Genomic DNA, 17,412 nt, shown 5'->3' with positions numbered 1-17,412 from the left:
GCACAGCAGTAGTTATACCTTCGTTGGTACCTACACGAGTTGCAAGTCCCTGCGAATAACGTAATTTTACAACGTTTAGAAATTTGTTATGTTGAATAGGCAAATACTGCACACACACATAGACACACACTACTACATACGTTACTTACGTTGCGCGTTAGCTGTTAAGGCAGATTCAATAAAATCCATAACCAAAATAGATGAACCAGTCACAATTTCCCCTGACCCTCAGCCGTCACCGATGTACTATAATCACTTGTGTAGCGAACATACCACGACCGACGACCGTGTTCTACGTATAATTTTATTATAACACAATTCCTACATGGATGCAACGATGGTCCACGTGAGAGGTGTCATTGGCATGACCTTGACGTGTTATCAGTGACGTCACACACGGTCACGTGACAGATGCGTCTGCTACCATCGCCGTCGCCGACAAACAGCGGGAACTTTCCTACAGAGACAACCCGTCTATAGACAAGTTGTGTCTTCAGGCCAGTGGATACATACACAGAAAAAACTAAACTCTGTGGGGTTCCCTCGGAATGATTATAATTAAAAAGTACCTTGTATGTACTGGGTTGGGATAGAACCGTCGAATTTTCGTGTATATTCTTCTTTATAAAAGTACTTTAAATTTATGTGTCACAAGATGGGGCTTTACCATTATAATTTTCAAGCTGACCACAAAATCCCCCATTTTAAGGGTACCGGGTAAAATCGCGATTACAACAAAACAGTACAATTTTCAGCCAGATAGAGAGGTGTGCAGCGTTTTTTCCCAGGTGCAATCCATTGCAAAGTTAAGATGGGGTATACAACGAACCTAACCCTGTACTAACTGAGCAAAACACAGTAGGCCTACCGTGTGATCTTTGCATTGAATAAACGGCGTAATTTAACGTTGCAATAGAAAAAGTTATATCTCAATCGACATTTTAAAGGAATACAGTTGAATCTCAACAATCAAAACTATATAAAATACTATCAATAAACTATATATGAAGCCAATCATTTCTTCGGATAGACCACAGTAGGTTAATGAGCCTTTAACTGTTAAAGTTTAACAGATTGTACTAAACTCAAAATTAAGCTTTATCCCTTTAGAGTTTTATTCTATGATCGTTGATCTGACATATCAGTTTTCTATCAAGCCTAGCTTGGTTCAGACTGTGGATCCAATAGAAATGAGCAGTCAATATCATCAGCATACTCTGTCAGTGACTCAGTTTTAAGTACAATTTTGTTTCAAACTGACAAAGATTCTAACATGAAGATGGAATGTCTACTCATATCCACAGCTAATACACTGAAATAGCATATAAAATACTGTCTCTGCGATATACTAGTTGTACTATACACAGAGATTTACTTACACATACTTCACATAGATGAAAATCATATCTTTTGTTGAGTTTAAACTTCACTACACAATTTCAAGCTGTTGTTAAAGACACTGCTGAGTAAATTTGCAGAGTTTTAATACACTACTGTTAAAGTTGTTCGTTGTGCACAAAGTTAGTTTGTACATATAAATAAAATTCAATCATGGGGGGCCGCAGGAGTTAAATCTAGCTACAAATATCTACGAATTTACTTACAAAAACAATCAAGTTTTTATTATAATAACAAACCTGTTATGTTAAAATTGTCATTAAGGGCCTGTATAATAACTGTACCTCACTCAAATACAAACGAGAGTTACTAAGATGGCATGAATAAACCGCATAATTTATGACATCAAAAATGTATATTGTTTAATTAAAACTAGCCTCAGACCAACACTTATATTTCCCGTAAAAATAAATTTTTCCTCTAAGTCACTAGACATTTTTTCAATAAAGGTTGTTTAAGTTTGAATTTCATTTAAATCCTCGCTTCAAACGCTAAACAAAAAGATTGACAAGTACACATTGCATGAAATTGATATTTACAGAATTTAGAAAGTAAACTGGTTTAAGCTATGGATATATTAATCAAAATACGTAATAATAATTTCGTCAATAAAGATGTGGAATGAATTGGATAATCCCGAAAGCGGTTGATCGTGTGAGATAACTCTCACAACTTCAACGTAGCGTAAAAAGCGACAGAGGGCGAAAATAAAGACATACAAAATGAAAGTGAAACCAAAAATTATGTTAAGGAGTTAATTACGGCAACCTAAGGAAAACGTACATATAACATATAGACATAATTTTTCTTAAAAATGCCATCTACGTAATTAGGGCCTAGAACAAAGAAATGCTACGCAAAGTTGAAAAAATATAAATTTTAATCAGCGAGAACAAAGTCATAAGGGCATAACTAGCATAAGAAAATAAAACATGACATGATTCATAATTAAAATTAACCATCAAACCAGCCAAACACAATGGCATTTAATAATGATTAAAACTAAATAAAACACCAAAATCTATATAATATTTGTTTACATTTTCAAAATATTTCAAAAGATACCTATTTACAATTATTCTCAGATAATACAGGCATTTTTCAAATATCGCTGCCCAAAGTATGTATTTATCGATTTATAACTAGCTACTTGAAGTGATAGATTAAGACAGGATTTTTTCAATCTCCTTTGACGACATATTTAATAATGTATCCACGATCGATGCATAACCATGGAATATGCTATCCGGAAGATGAAGTGAAAAACTTCCTAGTCCATATCTTAGTACTAATATTAATATTTTTTACAGTCAACGTAGCATTTTAAGTATGAACGCCCGCATCCCAACATCATACTACAGTATACCATTCCATTTTCGTATAAAATATTCTAGTTTTTTTACAAACCCGCTTATATGGCACACCATTTGCAATTATTTATGCAACTGTAGTTAACATTGAGATACACAATTTAAAGATGCAGTATCTCATAATGCAAATATGTTATTTTTCAATTTAAACAGTGTCCAATAGTCAATGTTTTAAACCGTAATACTACTGTATTTATATAATGTATACAAGAAACTGTTTTAGTAACGAAAATATCCCTCCCTGCTTTAAATGGTCAAGTAATTTATACCTCACAGAGGACTTATCTAAGAATATCAAATTAAGAGCATACATTGTCCTAAAGCCCTAGATCCTTTCTAATCCAATGGGTCTTAACAGGCTGAAAAAGCAAACGTATGGTAAGAGGGCGTGGTGTGACCCGTGGAAAAACACCACATACATACGACAAGGACCTACACACACACACACACTCACAGCAAATCAATGAGTTGAGCTCGCATTTCCTTGGCTCTGTGTACAGCGGTGCCAACCACAGCACGGCAGTCGTCACCTACTTTGGCCAACAAGGTTGGCAACATTGGCGACTTTCAACCGTCTCTGTGGAATTTGGCTCAATAAAAGGGTTATCAGGTACAACTTTTAGTAAGTTTGTTATTTAATTCATTATTTTGATATATGACATTTTCGTAAACGATTAAAAGTTAACATTTAATGTATGGTAAAATTTTTGATACGATTCCAAACCAGTTCCAAACCTGACCTAGTCGATACATCTTGTACCTAAATATTGTCAATTCTGGCTGAATAAACGATTTAATTTTAATTTTATTTGAATGATAAATTAAATCTACATACTACATTAACATTTAATGGCCGAATCAAGTGAACTTTTCTTTTTGAATCCAGTATAACCTTTGTTGGTTCCAAACTGGAGCCAGCTGTTATATCATTATGATCTATATACTCTATCTATATACATATATTAATAGGCAAGCATGTTTCTTTGAACCCCTTTTCCTCAGCTCCAGTGCATCGCAGGAAAAATCTACGCATACTGTTAGAAATATATTTTCTTTTAAATGTGCAGAATCCCTTTATAAATAAAATAGGCTTAAAAATAAGCACAAAAATGAATTTAAAAAAATAATATTGGCCTTATGGGTTGCTATGCTGGTGACGAAATATAAACAGAAGATCAAAACATATGGAAGAAATTCTAATCACACGTTTTATTTACAATGTGGGGTGAAAATAGAGAAGTCTATACATTACGGTCAACTTTTCAACCACGGGACGACCTCCAGTTGTAATTAATTTCCCAAAATACATTTAAAAACCAAATGAATAAGGTATTTATTTTAATTTTGTTTTTTTTATATCAAATTGCATCTACTCTTTAAAATCGTATACCCAATTTCATTAATATATCTTTAGACTGATCGTTTGAAGAAAAACATTTTAAACAAAATAAAACAACATGGCGGATATCTCACTAATTAGACATTAAAAATAAATTGTATTCTTAATTTTCGTCTTTGTTTTGACTCTACTAACAATTGAAGCAAATGCTCAAATTTAAATATATGAGTTATCAATGGAATCATAGCCAATTCAATTCAATCAATTTTATTCAGAAATAGAAAACATTACACAAGATTATTTACAATAAATACTCTGAAACTAGGTCCCTGCCTAGTTAGTCAAGTAGCATACTAAGGTTTGCTTAGGCATATTTCACATACTATATTAAATTGTCTGAAAATAAAGCGATTTCATCGCAATGAAATCGTCATCCTAGGAATGAATTGATGGTTCGAAACTGGGGCTAGCTACCATCCCTCATTGAGCTTTTAACAATGACCATGGATAAAGAGATTGCTGTTTTTATTCAGTAGTAACAAAGTTACACGAGGAATCTCACTACATTTACATTACAGCCATCCTCAAACAGGCATGTAGTCATCGTTGCACTGATATTCAGAGCCAACGGAAATGAACTGTTATCTACCTACAACATTATCACTCTATCCCGTCTACAGAGTGAACACAACGTTTAAAATAGGCTACTGTACTCGAACCTAAACATTATTTTAGCCAAAGTTTATATTGCCACAGAAAATAGAATATAAAAACCATAAAATAAATGTATCATATTTAAGGGCTCAATAATTCTAAGGATAACACGGTTATAACTTACAGAATCCAACATGTCCTTGTCACAAAAGCTACCATCCAGCTCCCTTACCTGCAACAAACAGTTGATGTTTAGTAACAACCATTTCATTTCAATAACAGCATAGAAAATACAGCAACAGTATACAAATATAGGACATCAACATATTTCCTCTCTAACTCAACTAACAACATGGTTCTAACAAACAAAACTTGCATTATAAATAACGTCGAGAAGACAATTGTAAAAATCTTGCGACCGTCATTTTATTCATAGTTTAGTGAATACAACTTGTGGGAATAAAACGATTGCGACTATTATAGTCGCCCTGCCACTTCACAAACACGTAAAAATTGCTTGATTTGTTTTTGTTGTTGTGAGATCATGTATATCAAAATGATTTTTGCACCATAATATACAGTAGGAAAATTCTTCCCCTTATTGCAGTGGTACCACTCGTTTCTTTGTAGACCAAAAATATCCCTTGTTATATATTTTTTTAAATAACTACGTTTGGCAGTTTTGTGACGCGTACACGGTGCAACTGAAATTTTCGTTCACTTGTGAGATAAAGTTCAATTATGTGACAAAGTTAAAGTTTAGAATCTTATCTTTCTAAAATTATTAAACAAAATCCATTTTACAAACGTTTTTAACCAAAACAAAATTGTATTTGAATCTAACCAAAAACGCCACTACAGAAACCACCTACCACTACTATAGTCGCTCTTTTGGAGGGTTAAACTCGAGCATTTGCTTTGATATTGTTAGTTTACGAAAACGTATTTATCATACGGGGTGTCCCATAAGTGAGTAACTAATTTAGAAATAAATAGGTTTAAAGAGCCAAAACAAGACGAAAATTTAGAATAGAATTATTTCGAGATTATTATTGCGATATTGACCATGTTGTTTTGCCCCCAATTCCTTGTCAGCTGGTTTTTGAACCGTGCCGTTTCACAGCCTCACCCTGTACTTTCAACACGGGGTTATGCTCGTGGTGAAGAGGTGACGTAGGGAGGGGGGTGTCTCGCAGGTGTGTAGAATTGGCAACGCCGCACAACCAACAACACAATGAGTGCTGGCGAGGACGCGTGTACATCATCACCCTAGGGCTCAGTCAATCACCATTACCGTGCCCCGTGGTTCGGAGCCCACCTACTGTACGTCCGCCAAGTCACCAAGGTATCAAGCGAGAACTGTGCGTTTACTTATGTCTCCCCTCTACGAAAGGACACACGATGATTCAATTTTAATTAAATCGCCCTAGAGCAAGGTCACACCGCGCCACCTGGTTCTTTGACACAATGCGTTCGATGCATCGATCGATCGATGTATAATAACTCCCATCGATGTATAATGTAGAGTTATTATACATCGATGGTGAACCATAGCCACCTCTAAATAGGAGGCTATGGTTGAATCAACGAGTTGGAGCTGCTAGAACGGGAGATCGCCGATTTGAGCATACAGCAATGAACTATTTGCCAGCCACTAAACTTCCAAATACTGTACAGTAAAGGTATATAATACTGGAGATATGAAAGTGAGGGTAAACACATTGTATATTTACTTTTTCAGATCGATAGCGCTGATGTAGTGCGTCCGCAATTAGCACTCACAAAAATACCCAAGTGTAGATCGCCTTCTTATTTTTCAGATTGATGGTTGCGTTTTTAGCGTGACGTCAATAGCAACAGACGCTTGGAGATGATGTGGCTGTAACGGGACTGTGTCTGCCAAGGTCATCGCAACACTGTAGGCTTCACTTGCTCTGTAGCCACAGCACCGCACTGACCATTATTGGTGGTCGCCTGTCATTCTTTAGTGGTTCACACAATAAAAAAAATAGTAGTGTAAATTCCACCAAATCGCGATGAAGATTTTGTAATTGCGTAAATATTTAATTTGAGATATATTTTGTTCATGTATTATTATAACTGATAGACACAGTATCTCAAGAATTATTCCAGATTGACAAGCCATAGTTTCGAAGTAGATCAATTGGGTTTACAATTTGAGGCATTTTACATTATTCGATGGGTCATACACGGTGTTCTTCTAAAAATACATTATTCCTCATTTCAAGGACATTTGCCTTACTTCGGGCAAAACATTACCTGTTTATGTTTATTTATTTATTGGAGCTCACAGATATTTCACAGGGTTCACCCACCCGGGGACTGCGCAATCGGCGCATTCAGTTGCCTCATTGCTAATGACTTGACCTACTTAGCAACAAACACCTACATGCCAATATTTCGCGACAGATTTGTGTCTGACCTCTTGACATATCCTTTCAACAAGAACATATCTGTAGTTACATATATAGCCTCACGCGGATTTTTGTGAATGAAGCCTACTGGGTGCTGTGAGGGAATAAATATGACACATATAAAAGTTTTAGCGGTACCAGAGACCAGTTTGGATCACGCTCTGAAAAAAGTTCCACGCTCTCAGATACAAAATGTCACTAGCAAAAAAATGCCACATCTAAAAGAAAAAAAATCTAGTTGGCTTGAAATATTAAATTTATAAATACAGTACACGTTACAAGTCTTACTCATGAAACCAAACACTCTAAATTAGCACGATAATTTTAATTTAAATCCACAGTGTAAAGACCAACAAAAACTATTTGACCTAACAAACTATGTCAAGCAACCTACTCTGATCAAATGCCAAATATTAACAAAGTAAACGACAATACCTACAATAGAATACATGATACGAACCATCCATCCATTGGCCGTGAAGTGGTGTACACTCAACACTACACACACTAGGGGCAAACAAGGGGAGTGAGCAAGAATTGTAATGCGACAAAAACTGAGTTCCGAGGAATACTGGGCGATCTGGCAACACCGCACGCGCTATCTCGGTCGTCACAACACTGTCAAATACAATACGCCGACGATACCCTAGTGCTCCTCTATACCAAGTATCTTGGCAACACCGCAATATTCGGCCAAATCAGTGCACTCGTCATCGAATTCAGTGTGATAAATAACACAAACCTCAAACATTATCTTTAGTACATTATTGTGTAACTACGAGTAGTGTGTATCATCTGCGAGCCTTCAATTTGATTGATTAAATAAACGTTGTATACGAAGTATTCATAAATCATGCTAATAAATACTAATTTCGCATGCTGTGAAACTCTCTTCAGAATTCGACGTGATTCAAAGCAACTAATAAACCCGTATTATAATATGCTAGGCGCTAGGCGATACTTGCGGATGTATATAATTGTGATATAAAGCTTCGGTATACAGCGAAAACATGTTGTCGTTTTTTAATAACGTGGAAACGCTATGGAAACCCCCAAACATCAAGTTTGTCCTTGAAATCAACAATAACCCTACATGAATAAGAACAATAGGTATTTTTAAGAGATTGCTTACTCACGTTGAATGAGGAACTCTTGGATTAAAATTCCAGGTTAAACGGTACGTTTCAAAGAGTGTAAATCATAATTGATAAGTAATTTAGTTATTCAATTAGCCTATCATTCAAAAATTTTAAACAATCCTGCTTATACTATACACTACTGATCACAAGCATCCAGTTGCGGTTAACATATCACGTGTACGGTGTCGGTGTTTGGTGTACCGGAGTTGTGTCGTCGGCGAGGCGCAGTTGCCACTTCGGATATTTAATCAGTGGTCGACATTCCCAGAGTGCACGGAGCGGCAACACCGCGCCGCGGACAGCTGGTGCTGGCGTAGTGAGCCAATTGAATGACAGAGACAGAGAGAGTGGCTGTTGCTAGGCGGTTGTCGGACGTCGTACAGATTTGGCATTTTCATCTTCTGACAATATGGCCGCTCCGCTGTTTGTATAATCTACACTTTGTTGCAATCTGTTATCTTATCTAGCCAAGTCGACGATGGGTAACTACGCTCCTTTCACACTATACGTTTTCGCTCGTGCGGTTATTAGTCGTATTTGTTGTATCGCATTGGAGCTTATGGCCCCTTTGCCCCCTTTCACATTATACGATTACAAACCGTGTACGATTTTCACCCGCGTAGCGACCGTAGGTGCACACGGTTGGTATCCGACTCCCGCACGAGTAATAGTCGTGTCTACTGCTAGTGGACCATGTGACCATATGGCCCTTTTCACACTACACGGTTATTAGTCGTGCGGGAGCCGTCCCCGAGTGCAGTTCGCAGCGTTTTTGCTATATAGTTTTTATTTAGTTTTTCAGTTTAATTGTTTGGTTATTGAGTTTAATTACCTGTGCGCACAGTATAGTGTTATTCAGTTGTAATTAGTTTCAGTTGTCTTGATATAGTTCAAATGGATGCAATAGACCCTGAAGTTTTAATTTCACTTGTTGAATCAACAGTTGTTATATGGGACAAAACATTGGACGTTTACAAAGATAGAATTGCTACAAGAAAAGCCTGGGAAGAAGTATGCTTCGCATTGAATCCAGATTTTGCAATTCGTCGAACGATTCTTTCGACATACGAAAATAGTTAAAAAACTTGGCTTCATCGTTCCTCAAATCTTCGAATAATGTATTAAACACACCCACTTCTTCACGTTTTACATTTATGGGATGTACTCAGTGCAGACGGCCGCGTTTATTTCTTTTCCTGCGTCTGTAAATAATTAGCGCAGCAATAATTTGCTCCCGATCCATACTGCACAAAACTTTCCACTGAAGTATCAATGAACTCTGTACTGGTGGAGTGGGGGGTTTCGATTTATTACTCGTACGATTACAAATCGTATAGTGTGAAAGCAACAGACCCACGACCGTCTTCCCGCACGATTAACACTCGTACGAGCGAAAACGTATAGTGTGAAAGGAGCGTAAGACGAAGGTTTGACGTTGTTTCTTTTTTGTAAACGACGAATGGAAGTACAATTGAGTGGTTATCGCATTTAAATTAATCGCATTCCTTAAAAATACTTTCCTGAGGGTATGGCATTTAAGTTGCAAAGAATTCTGAAAATACCAATGAAATATTGGATTTACAGATAATGTAACCATTGAATTCTTTAATTTGTAGATTATTATGTAAACAACATTTTTCCTCATTAAATGTTTGATTAAATTTCATTCTAGGTTTATTTATAGAAGGAGTGGTTTTCTTTGGATGCAGTTTCCAATGGCATACAGGATAGTTTTGTTGAAAAGTAATATTTAATATATCTGTCACAGTTAGGACGTGATCGGTGCTGTTCATATAGCAAAAATGTGTGTATATTCCACATGAATAAGTAGTCTTATGTGATCGTTGGTTCTAGGTGGCTTACCCCTTCCACTGATAATTAACATAAATAAAAAGATTTTTATTCTTATTGAACGATAAAAAACGTTCGATTCGATGGACATACATGATTCATTGACATGTTAACATGTAACCATATGAACTAATTCAAAAAGCGTATTATACAGAATTTCTAAATATATCAACTCAGTTTATTAATACAAATCTGGCCGCGCGGGACGGGTTGCCGGTGTCCGCACCCCACAAGGAACAGCTGCGCGGTACATCCGGCCACGACTAGGTGAGGGCAATGAATACACAAACTATAGTGAGGGATAGATAACAAGGCCTTTCTACACTGGCAGCCGTTCACACGGTAAATAAACCAGCGTAATATAAGGTATATGAAATGCCCTTTGGACAACTGTTTTAGGCCTGTGGTTAAATTGTAGAACTCCGCCATACGTTATAGCCAAGGTTGCACTATACTCTACTTTATTTTCACAATAAATTCAATTCGTAAAACCAGCGCAGCTGGAGAAATTGTAATTTTTGGCCACTATTTAACAATAATTAATTTTTATTTTTATAGGCCCTATACTAAATCTAATATCAATGTATATCGGATATTTATATATCTACGCATATTGATATCTATATATAGGCTAATATAGTAACTTATAATTCTTTAATAGACTTTTGCTGATCAACAGATTTTCCATTTTGGTCTTTGTTTATTGAGTTGTAGCCTATCAGTCCATTTACTACAGAATCTTTGATGTCCATTCAACTTATAATCAATTTACAATACTTTATACTACTCTCCATACCAATACATAATTAAATAGGAAAAACAGTTTCACGAGGGGGCTACAGCAGATAACTTAACTTAAAACCTCACGATGAAAAATTAAAAGTTAAAAAGGATAAATAATTTGCCTAGGTAATTTGGGATAACCAGTTGAACTTAGCCTACAGATAGTTGCGAAATATCTCTAAAATAAACATCAATAAATAAAGATAGGCCTAATGTTAAAACAAAACTAAAAAGCAAAGTGGACAATATCCCATTTTTAGTTAACATTGCCTGTAGTGTGAGTGTGCTGTGGCCAGAGTCGTGTAGCCAGATTGCGTCCACTAGTTAGTACGGCGCTCCCCGCACAACACTATGCTTCACTGACTGAAGCCTCAAGGTCAGTTGTACTACGCCTTACTACGCACGCACGCACTACAAAAACTATACATTAGGCTTCTCTGGGGCATACATTTATTTATTCTCCAGGCGTGAATCCAATGGTCCCTTCGATTTTATGATGGGACGTTAATATTTTTTACAATATTGCCTGAAAATAGTAGCGTAGGATTTGACATTATAAACATTGATGGCCGTTTAATTTTTACAAGATGTTAGTTCACATCGGGTTATATTGATGCGTTAATAATTGAAAATCGACTAAATACACCATAAAAATATGCAGATCTCGCATAACACAAACGTTACCTAAATAATAAGTCGATAGCCACAAAATATGCGTTAGGCCTACTACAAATGAGATCGTTATGCAACGATAATATACATACATTACGTCAATAACGATACTACATTAAGGCAAATAGACATACTAGTTTAAAATCAAGTAAAATATTTTGTGTATGTATTAAAACCATATCATTAATTTGAATGTTAGAATAACTAATCTTGGAAAAAATCTTATAAAGTAACCGAGTCACTTAAATATCAGCAAAATTTCAATCCAGACATTTGACCGAACAAGACCAAGACCAGACGATTCTACCGAGCGAAGCAAAAGCGCGGAAGCAGTAATATTAAAAGGTAGGCCTACTGTAATAAAAATGAAATATTACAAAATGATCATTTTAGTTGTCTTAATAATAGGCCTAATGTTTTTGTAAAATAAAAATAAAAACTTAAGTATAACATTAATTACTTAATTCAAGTTTAACATTGAGGTATTGATACCTATCATTGATTTAACGGTTTCAACTTGTAAAATCAATTTTCAACCTTGACCAAACAAACCAAATAATTAAACAAACATTACAAGATATTTGCCCATAATATATAACGGCAAAATATTGCCTAACATTTATTTATTTTACCAATTAAAGATTTTAATTGCCATACTAAAACAGAACTATCAACGCTGCGGCCGTTCCGTGTGGCGCTCGCGACGGCGTACGGGGCAAAAATATACCGTGACATGTACGATAATGTACATCATTTCGTATATCGGACCTATCTTTTCTTTGATCTTTCGCCAAAAAACCACCTCCAGAGCGCTCTTCTCCCTGCTCGGCCTGATGTCTGGTTTGTCGTCTGGATGATCGGTGTACGGACCACTGACACACTATCGAAAACCCTCTTCGAGCTTCCTTATCCCTGCTCGGTTCTAGGGTTCTAGGTCTTAAACAAATTAATTTGACTGGTGTAGTGTGTCCGCTAGGCGGGGGCAGCTCGGGTCACACAGACCGGACCGGTGACACAGTAATTACTTAGTTACAGGAGAAAGCCGAGAGCGGGCGAGAGCAGACGATCTGTGTCCGTACCTAGCTTTCACATCTGTCCGGTAAACAACAGGATAACAGGATACAATCACAATACAACACAGACTAACTACTACAGTATTGCTGTACTGTGTAAAGTTTATGAATTTGACAAAGCGACCCCCACATGGTACCCGCATGCGACTTGAAGGCTAATGTAGAACACTATCTTAATTAGATTAGCTAAATTACACATCTCAGTTTTGCAGTTAACATTTAACTGACATCGTTCAACTACTCCCAACTATTATAGATCATCCGCAAACGCCGTAAAAAGTTAATATTTCAAATGTTTGACCCGATAGTGTAATAGACGATAGGAACTCTGAAGTCAAAACAAGTATTACGATATCAACGTAAAAAGATATTGAAACAACATGCTTGGGGAATAGGCAATTTAGCGCTAAACAGTTTTAATAGCCTACTGCATTCTCCCACGGCAGCAAACCTGCAAAATGCAAATATAATTTTGAATTGCTTTAACACGTTGGGTGCTGATGACGGGAATTCCCGCAATTGCTTAACATTGAAATAAATGCAACTTTTATGTTCAAACATGTCGACAGCACGAATAGTGTTAATTAGTTTGTATTAGGTCCACAATAAAAGGAAATAAAAAATTATATTTCACTTGCATTTCAAAAGCCTCCAGTTCTTCGTTTCTTACCAATGTTTAATGTGCAGTAAATACTCGTACATTGATAAGAAGCAAACTATAAGTATTTCAACAATAACTTTGTAAACCAAATGTTTACAAGTCAAGTAAATAATAAAACATGGACAGGAATGTTTTGCGAAGCCCTCATTCCGAACCTCCTCAGCACCTAGCATAAAAAAGCAACTAATTTCAGCGAGCGATCAATTCTAACATTGTACCCGACCAATGCAGCGTAGAGTAGGTCCTACAGCAGTGGGGTGAAACGAAATAATTTAAAACCTAACAGCAGAACGTCGAAGGGCGTTGTTGCCAAGTCCGAGGAGAGATATTTAGAATGCAGACAATTACGCGTGGTGCGGTGGCGAGCGGCGAGTCCCGCGCTGTTGCCACATCATGCGCCGACACCGACACGTAGATCCGGCAACACTGTCCGCCTCTTGCCGCTTCCGACACACGGGATTGATTTCCGCCCGATTTTGTTCTCTCGATTCTCTTCGTCGAACAAAAACTTCACGCATGTATGGCTGAAAAGGTGTGGACAACTGCGTATTTGTATCACAACGAATTTGAGGAGTACTGATTTCAACTGTAGCTCTTTGACAGAATGGGTTTCAACAGTTTTGCAATGATATACGATTGTACAATTCGCGGCCTTCGAGACAGTGACTAACACTTCACTACAGTATGTTTATTCATAGCATTCAATGCGCCGGTTGATGGTATTAGTTACTTGACTTCACAACACCCGATAAACATGGACTATACATACAACGGCAGCCTTAACACAGAGAGGTGCCTAAGGATCTGTCAATTAGTCAATTTAGCAGTCTTTGAACGACAGGCTTGTAACCCTAAACATACTCATATACGGAGCAAGATCTGCAATTAATTTAACGTAGTTAACAACATCTATTGGCTGATTTGCGCAAAAACATCGCTATTAAATATTACTTAGTCAGTGCAATGACAGTGCAACATAGATGAAAAATGGATACATGCTGAATTTAAAGACCAAGCCAAGTCAGTACGGACTGCAGCGTGCGTAGTTTACGGGCCGTTTATAGAGGTTTATGGCGGTTTTACGGCCATCAGGTGTACACTCTAGTGGCGTATATCTAAGGCACTTATGTCGTTAATTTGTGCTTTCGCAAAAACCTTCAAGAAACAATTGACTGAATGTGCTAAACAATCTACAATGTACTGTGCCATACACAATAAGGCTTGCAATGTATATACACCCGTAAAACGAGTAGGCTACAACATTCTTCCTTAGAATCGCAATGGTGAGTAAAAAAAAGATTCGATGTTTTCTTCTGGAAATATGTTACAGAGATTACACGTACTTTAAACTGAGGAGCAGTGAACAATAAGGATTGTTTAATCATGATCGAATTTGGTACAACATAGTTACGGACAACTTTCATTATTGCCATCAAATGGAGAACCGGACTACGTAGACGAAATCCGCTTGGGCTGTTATTTGATATCGAATCCTCTGGTTTCTTATCAATGGACCTGCGTGGTACAACCAAAGAAAATACGAACATATAAAATGGCCACAAAAGATACTATTTACTTAAAAAAAAATTAGTTTGTATCACAATTAGTCAACATAACGTTATCATACCTACTCGACGGATGATCCTCACGGCTAAAACACAGGAAAAGTGTGCGGTGAAAGTAGGTCGTGTATAATTGGCCAGTTATAAATTGTGAGTATTTCAACTCTGTACACGAACGATGTTGGCAATCGTGACGACTACGTCTTTTAACAGTCCCTCTTTTGATTCGACCTTGAGTCACCCCTGTGTGCCGATCTTTCACTCCCTCTTCCCCTTCAATCCGTTTCTAGGATGGCAACTACCATCTCAATTTTTATTCCAACACATAAGCATGTATACTAGAAACTTCATTGTTTTGGGGTCATCTGTTTCTACTCGGTACAATATCAGGGTATCGGCCATGGACGCAGTGCACTGAATATCTCAAGACAATACCCAAGACAGTTTCTTTGAAATCAGAGTAGGTAAATAATATACTACTGTACTTTCTGTATGGGTATCAAACATTGTGTAAATGAAGGACAATGTTTAAAAACAATCGGTTTACAAATAGAGGCCTAAATACAGTGCAGGATTTACCACAGAGTTATAAATGATCTTGAGAACCTCAAACATTGTGTAAATGAAGGACAATGTTTAAAAACAATCGGTTTACAAATAGAGGCCTAAATACAGTGCAGGATTTACCACAGAGTTATAAATGATCTTGAGAACCTATGTTACGTTGGTGAGTGCTAATCATTACGAGTGGTTTAGAAAAGTCAAACAAGCTTGAACATGAATAGGCTTTAAATGTAGCCACACAGGTAAACCTACGTAAATTTTTTCGTCTCATATAATACAGAGCCTAATAATTCTGTTTGCGATTGGTTCTTTGGTTCTTGATATTGATCCAAGAAATTTAATTACTTGAATGATAAGGCTAGTTTGTGTATACAACTGGGATACTCAACTGACTTCAATTCTATCAACAGGATGTACAATAATTAGGAATGTTAATACTAAGTGTAGGTATATACAAGAGGTTATGTTGAAACCATTACTGTCTGAAGACAAAAGGAACTAATCAAATCAGCTCACGCATACATTACCACTTACGGCAATCCAACTTTGCATACTAAACACTAGTCTCACAGCGCACTACAAAAGTGACAAATGCTAACCATATGAAGTTGCCCCAACTGCCAATAAGAGAAGAGCACAGCCCTGAGCATTCCGTCCATGGTATATCCTATCGCCGGGCCATGCTGATGTAGCCGCTACACATGCACAGTGGGTTGGCATGACACTTCACACGCACGCACGCACACGCGTCACAGGTGCTGCTCTCACATGATAGGTCCGCACTGCGCGACGGCCGCCACTCGACTGACACTAGCGCCGCCAGACGTAAACAAGCCAGTGCTGCCAACCCACCGCCGCCAACCTGAATTATCCCCGGTTTATTATTAGTTTTAATTACAACTCGGCGGTGCACCGGCCCCGGCACACGACTGAGGTATTCCACTGGCTCGACGCCGCGCTTCGCCTCGCCTTTCCCTGCCGCGCCTCCAGGCGATTTGCGCTCGGTGCCGTATTGGACTCGTATGGTGGACTTTCATATTTTGCACTCTTATGCAATGATTGATTTTTTGTCAGAGGGAATAATATATCTACAATTATATACACTGTACCTATTAATTAAGTCGAGGTGTTTTACTTAGGTTCATATAGCTGCATATTTCTTACAAAGCCTTAATTTAAAAATAGAAAGATATTTCAAAAGTCATTCGTGTTAAAACAATTAAATACACTTTCTGAAAGAACGACGAAACATCGAGTAAATAATTGTGCTAATATCCTTGATTGAGGATAATTAACGTAAAGAATTGTCACTCTGGCAATAATGTGTAATGCGCGTGCATTAGATACTGTAACATGAAAAAAACAGTTTGAAACGAATGATATCAAAAACAAATCACGAAATGGCAAGCATAGCAGACATAGGCTATTATGCATTCAGTTTTACGAATTCTGGTAAATAATTTTGTCAATGTAAAAGCAACTGAAGTCTACTTAGCAAGCGATGTAGATCAAGCGAAGAAAGCATGATACAAAAGTGAATATTGGGCAAGCAAACAGGTATGAACCGGATTATTTTAACTAAAGTTGACAACGGTCTATCAATTATTCAAACCGGTCGCTCAGCTTGGCCGGGGAGCCGTAGGAACGTCGACGTTGTGTACATGGCCTCGGAGTGCTAACAAAAGTGTGAAAACGTACAGTAGTACTTCCTACTCGCTTATAATAAACGCACTTATATGGTTTTAATTATAAAATAACCGAGAAAAAATACGTGTCAAATAAATCTGGAGCAGATAAAAAGGCGGTTATGATCAAACCTAGGTTGCCAGTAGAGTACAAAATGGTAAAAGTAGTGAGCAAAGCTCGGGTCCCAGTTTGGTATTGTCGTATACACCAGTGGCCAGGCTGTGC

General features: G+C 37.2%; 1 protein-coding gene across 6 annotated transcripts in view; it reads right to left on the bottom strand.

Moving 5' to 3' along the window:
- Positions 1 to 17,412, bottom strand: part of LOC129001932 (serine/threonine-protein kinase tousled-like 2) — a 122,927-nt gene that overhangs the window by 33,362 nt on the left and 72,153 nt on the right. For 3 of the 6 annotated variants that reach the window (XM_054429366.1, XM_054429367.1, XM_054429368.1), the window contains one exon: positions 4,946 to 4,993. The exons of 2 other annotated variants lie outside the window; for them this stretch is intronic. In XM_054429366.1, the coding sequence (XP_054285341.1) occupies positions 4,946 to 4,993 (48 nt within the window). Of the gene's footprint in view, positions 1 to 4,945; positions 4,994 to 16,100; positions 16,314 to 17,412 lie in introns of those variants that run through there. One more of the 6 variants, XM_054429371.1, reaches the window with a different exon arrangement.

Source organism: Macrosteles quadrilineatus, unplaced genomic scaffold (genome assembly GCF_028750875.1).
Source record: "Macrosteles quadrilineatus isolate MER2022 unplaced genomic scaffold, UCM_ALF_1.0 Scaffold_9__3_contigs__length_116548681, whole genome shotgun sequence".
Taxonomy (NCBI): Eukaryota; Metazoa; Arthropoda; class Insecta; order Hemiptera; family Cicadellidae; genus Macrosteles; species Macrosteles quadrilineatus.
This window is presented reverse-complemented; position numbering and strand designations above follow the sequence as displayed.